Source organism: Ceratosolen solmsi, unplaced genomic scaffold (genome assembly GCF_000503995.2).
Source record: "Ceratosolen solmsi marchali unplaced genomic scaffold, CerSol_1.0 scaffold56, whole genome shotgun sequence".
NCBI lineage: Eukaryota > Metazoa > Arthropoda > Insecta > Hymenoptera > Agaonidae > Ceratosolen > Ceratosolen solmsi.
In genome coordinates, this window is record NW_011948425.1 from 3,612,898 (window position 1) to 3,618,491 (window position 5,594).

Sequence of the window (5,594 nt, forward strand, 5' to 3'; positions counted from 1 at the left end):
GAGTTATTTAAAATTATGGAACATTCGCATATTCAATATATCATAAATAGAAATTTATATAATTTTTTAATTTTTGTTTTTGTTTCGGCGCGGTTAGCTTTTCTATTAGGCTTTTAAGAAGGCCCTAAACGATTTAAGTAGTATCATGTTCGATGTGTCGGCCCATTCCGATCAAATTATTATCAATGCCTTTTTTTTCAGAAACATTTACGCGAATTTTTAATATTTAATGTAAATTTTAACAAATAAGTTTATATTATTAAATTTTGACGTAAAATAGATATGCGAAGCAACAAAATTATATATTTGAATCTATAGTCATGATTTGCCTGGTAAAAATATGAGTGTAATTTAAATTTTTCCCCTTGAAATTGGTATACAAATATGTTTAGACTTGCAAATGCAGTTTATACAATAAAAAAGTATTTTAATACTTGAGTGAATGTAAATAAATAATTTCTATTAATGTAATAATTTGAAGCTAAATTAATACAAGGATCCGTTAATGAATGCGCCATGAACTACCATTGAATACTAATTTCAGAATGAAGTGTATTTCTCTAAATCGAACATTTGATTTTGATTTTAAGTTGATAGAGCTTGTATATAATGCTATGAAATATTAACTCGAAACGAGATATTTTATTTATTCAAAGAAATTTCAGTTTACATTAGCAATGTCCGCGTCTAAAAAAATTCAATACAAAGCCAAATGCAAAATGAAAATCTATTTATTTTGATAAGTTTATAGATGAATGCTTTGATAACATGAAAGAAGCGTTTAAGGAGCTTCTTAATTGAACTTCTATATAAAGTGAAAAAAGTAGAAAACGACTCGCTACTTTCCCTCATTCTACAAAGATAACAATATTTCAATATGGTACACACAGGACTATTTACATTAAATATTTTTCCATTAAGACTGGATTATTTGAGGCGACCACTCACTCTTATCCTTCCCCAATCTCACTCTCTACATTCCCAAAAGTTCTCTTCAAAAAGCAACTTTTCCCGAGCAAAGATACCTCCTTCCCCTCCGCAGAAAAAAGCACATTTTGCCCATGTTCTGGACTAGCGTCAAAAAAAAAAAAAATCTTACGTGCCCTTCATAAGGTCAGCGCGTAAAAGTCTCTTCTAGACTTTGCCATTGGGTGAAACGTTATTCGCTACTTCATGCGTAGCATAAAACATGGGCTTTCCCTTTCTCTACCACCTCGGCATCGCCTCCTGATCCCATTCCCTCTTTTCTAGTTGTATTCCTTCCGCTGCTTAACGAGGATAGGACGAAGCGGCGATCGGGCAAATGTGACGAGTGAAAAATAAAAAGGGAGGCGGAGGTGGATAGAGAGATAGACCGGGAGAATGGGAACGAGTGAGCGAAAGGGGTTGGGGTTGGGGTTGAAGGGAGGGCACTTTTACCGCCACTCGTTAATTCACTGGAGCGGCATGGAAATCTCTGCGTCGAGCGATGAGAATTCCAGGAAAGCCTTGTACGTGTGCGTACGTTTGCCTAGAAGCGAGAGGCGTAAAGTGCAACTGTAAAAAGGGGGATGTGGGAGGGTGACGGTCGTGGTGAGGGAGGGAGTTAGGGAGGGGGAGGACCACGACGAGGGGAAAAAGAAGAGTTTAGTAGAGCAAAATACTCATGGCGAACACGTTTTCATCTCTCTCAGGGTGTATGCGTGCAGCGCTCACATGTCGCGTCCTCAAATGCACTCGATACACGTATAAAATTACTTATGTTTACCGAGTATATCGAGTGGGTCTGATTAATATAATTAGTCCGATGCAATGTCGATGGAGAAATTGTCCGATGGATGATTAATGAATTGTTCGAGTAATGCCTCCCTGACCCCACCCCCTAATTGGCGTAAACACGTGGCTATTTGATTAGCTTTAAAGTCTCGTGAATTAAAGCTTCTTCGGGCCCGAACGACAAATGCGCAAAAAACTTACAAAATATAATTAACGGCAAGGTGTGAAATTTACAGTAATGGTTTATTGTTTTTTTTTTTTTTTTTTTTTTTATCGACTCTAATGTCGCGTGAGAGTCCCTGGGCGAATCGCCCCCTTATTTATTATTTCTTATCTTAATTTCAAGCTGTTGTAGAGAAAGTAGCGAAGCTTTTTCAAACAAAAGTATTTTAAAAACGAATCCTGCCCAATTGATAAGAGCCTGTTAATTTCTCATTGAGATAAATTATCATTCAAATAATGCGTGGCAGTGCGCGAGCTAGTTTGCCCCGAATATAGATCCTTGGTACTCTGCATGTATGTAGTAGTCCGTAGCTGTGCACTGGTGAAGAAGTATGCATACGAATCTGAAGAGAGGATTGGGATGAGAAGTGTGCCTAGGAGAAGGAAAGCCGAAGCGAATCTTAGCAGCGGAGTGGTGTTCTCTGTTTTTGCGTGATATTCGAGAGGAATAAGAGCCAAAGACTCAAAAGTATGATAATCTGCAAAGAAAGGGGATAGACGACATCTTGTTAGTCCAAATGATAATGTTGCGTTCTTGAATAATCTAGCAGTCGACACAATGCCTTCAAGTGCTCGGTAACGATCTTTATTATATTCTATAAATATATGTCATACGATTAATTATAAACACGTACATTGTTGGGTGTTTGCGTGGGCGGGCGTGTATGTGGTGGTGTGTAGGTGGTTGTGGGTGCGAGTACCGTAATAAATTATCTCATAATGGCTGATTTACTTTCATTTTTCTTATTTTAATTTGTTATTCAATAAAACAAGCTGAAATGCCGCATGCCTGCTTCTATTTACTAAAAATGCTAGGTCAAGGTATAATTAATTTGGATGCAATAACACTATACGTAAATACACATGTTCATATATAAATGTATGTACGTTGCGTCTTTAATTATTTTTAATTCCCATGACTTGCTACAAACGTGTATGTACATAATTACGATTAATACTTTTCAACGGTAAACAGAGTAAACAGTAAACAGTAAACACAGACAACAACAACAACAACAACAGCAACAACAACGACAATAACAACAACGACAATAACAACAACGACAACAGAAAAAAAAAAAATAAAATAATAAGATAGAAGTAAAAATGTCTGAGGTTAGTTGTTACTACCTGTGTTTTACTTCAACAACATTTTTGTCTTTTTACAGTCTAATACCAAGTGGCTTTCTTACTGGCGCCTTTCATTCTCTCTTTTTCATTGTACCTCGTAATGTATAGGTTACGTGACTGACTATCTCCAACTCACTGAATTCATGATTTCAATGAGCCAGTCAAGGGAATTAAAAAATAATAAAGATAGAAACGGAAATATACACATACATACGTGGGTACGCGTATAAGTAAATACATATATTTATATATAAACATGCTTATATAAGTAAATTTAATTATAATTATATGTGTACATATATACATTTATTTAGGAAATTTATACCCTAAAGGGTTCATGAAGGAGAATATATACTATTACCCATACTATAAATATTTATATATATATATATATATATATATATATATATGTATGTATGTATATAAATAATTTCGATCACGTACGATGCTTGATAATATATACATATATTTATATGTGTGTATAAATATGATCAATAATAATAACAATGACAATAAGAATATGGGAGGCACAGATAAGAGAACAAAAAAGAGAACACGAGTAATATAATAATAAACTCGATTCCACGTTATATATAGTTGCCGTCGAAAGACGTCGGAGTGCTTCTTTTAAATTGTTTTGCTCTTTCTTTGTATTTGTTAACGTAAGTACGTTTCGGAAAAGAAAATAAACAAACATTCGCTTACTTTGATATTATTACGTTACAATTTCAATACTTGAGTTTTTATTAAATATTTTATTTTATTTTTTGGTTTCTCAATTTTTTTGCTTGGCATTAATTACTTACCATCTTGATGTCACTTATTGTGGCAATGCTTCGCACAAACAGGTTTACCCGAACAACGGCCGGCCCATCTAAGGGCAAAAATAACAGAGCCCTTTTTACAAATCATAATAATCTCACTCATGTCGATGAATTGTTTTTATTTCTCTCATATTTATTACATGATATATTATGATGATCTTCCGGTTTTTAGGGCCTTGATGCTGCCACTCTATCTGCATGCCAATGGCTCTCCAAATTTGTGGAAATACAACTATTCTAAATACAGAATGATATGGAAATTTCGAAGCACCTTTCATATTAAATTCAAAATCAGTGTTAAAACGCTATTAGTAAATTGTTCAAAGCATCCAATTATTCAATTTATAATCCGCACTGATGCAAATAGAATAACTATTAATAACTCGGTGGTTATGTTGATTTAAATTTGAACAACACATGCTTAATAATGAAGTTGCTTGTTGAAGTCATAATGTCGGTTCACAATCATCTGTGACGCAATATATTCGTTAGAACATCGGTTTAAAAAGCTGTAACTGTCAATTACTCGTCACTAACTAATGCAGTTCGGTAAGACGAATGAAACTTCATTATTATTTTCTTATGATTTTCTATACACGACATCGAAGTCTCTATTCTTTCGTTGGTTAATTTTTTTCTTTTACATTAAACGCTGGATTTTGTTTTTGTTTTTTTTTGTTTTTTGTTTATTATTATCTTTTTCATTTCTCTCTATCTCTCTCTTTTTTTTTGTCTTTTTTTCTTTTTTATCTTATAATCTAAACGACAAATAGCACACGAGAGAAAGGCAATAAAGTGTAAACCGAAAAGGAAAACATTTTCTCTGAGGGAGCTGTTCTTCGCTCGACACATGTATATATACATGCAAATGACAGGGGAGAGTAAGACTTAACAATTATTCGACTGCGACGATAGTGAGCTCAAACCAAGCCAAGCCAGATACGTAACTTCTGCGCTTTGAAAAATAAAAACAAAAACAAAACGGCGTTCGTATTACGAAGGGAGAGAGAGAGAGGGAGGGAAGGACGTCAAATTTATTAAAATATTTCACAAATTTCTCGGCTCCTTTTCTTCTCTCGAATTTTGTATTCTTGTAAAAATCATTGTATCGACACATCGACCCAGTGTATCCCCCCGATACGGGGGGTCCGACGACGGACTTACGCGTGCGTATGTAGCGGAGCGCCGATTAACGGATGCATGGGAATGTGCGCGCGCGCGCGCGCCGGTCGGTAGGAATAAAAATTTTGCCGTTAACCGTCGCGCGTCACGGACTTTCCTCTGCAATTTCCGTCCTCTTTCAAATCTGCGTCGCTCCTCTCACCTCCCTTATGCTTCTATTTCACACTCACGCGGGGCTAGAACTTTCTTAACGAGGCGTTCTCAATTTCTTTTCGCGCTCGGTTACCCCGACCACGAATCACTAACCCTAACCCTAAACACAATCAACGAGCGAACGGCGGACAAGGACGGATGAAGGGGGGCCGGGGGAGGAATATCGCGAGCGACAACGTTGAGTTTTTCACATTCGTCCTTACCCGGTCAAAGCCTGACGGCTCACTTGATTCGGTGCTACTTCTCTCTCTCTCTCACACACGCACACACACACACGCGCGCGCGCACACACACAGACAGACACCGAGTGGATGGGGGGGGGGGGGC

At 36.5% G+C, this 5,594-nt stretch overlaps 1 protein-coding gene across 6 annotated transcripts in view; it reads right to left on the reverse strand.

The window, feature by feature from the left end:
* Nucleotides 1-5,594, reverse strand: part of GluClalpha (glycine receptor alpha 1) — a 120,541-nt gene that overhangs the window by 50,216 nt on the left and 64,731 nt on the right. For 2 of the 6 annotated variants that reach the window (XM_011500344.1, XM_011500339.1), the window contains exon 4: nucleotides 3,915-3,982. The exons of the other annotated variants lie outside the window; for them this stretch is intronic. In XM_011500344.1, the coding sequence (XP_011498646.1) occupies nucleotides 3,915-3,982 (68 nt within the window). The remainder of the gene's footprint in view (nucleotides 1-3,914; nucleotides 3,983-5,594) is intronic. 6 annotated transcript variants of the gene reach the window in all.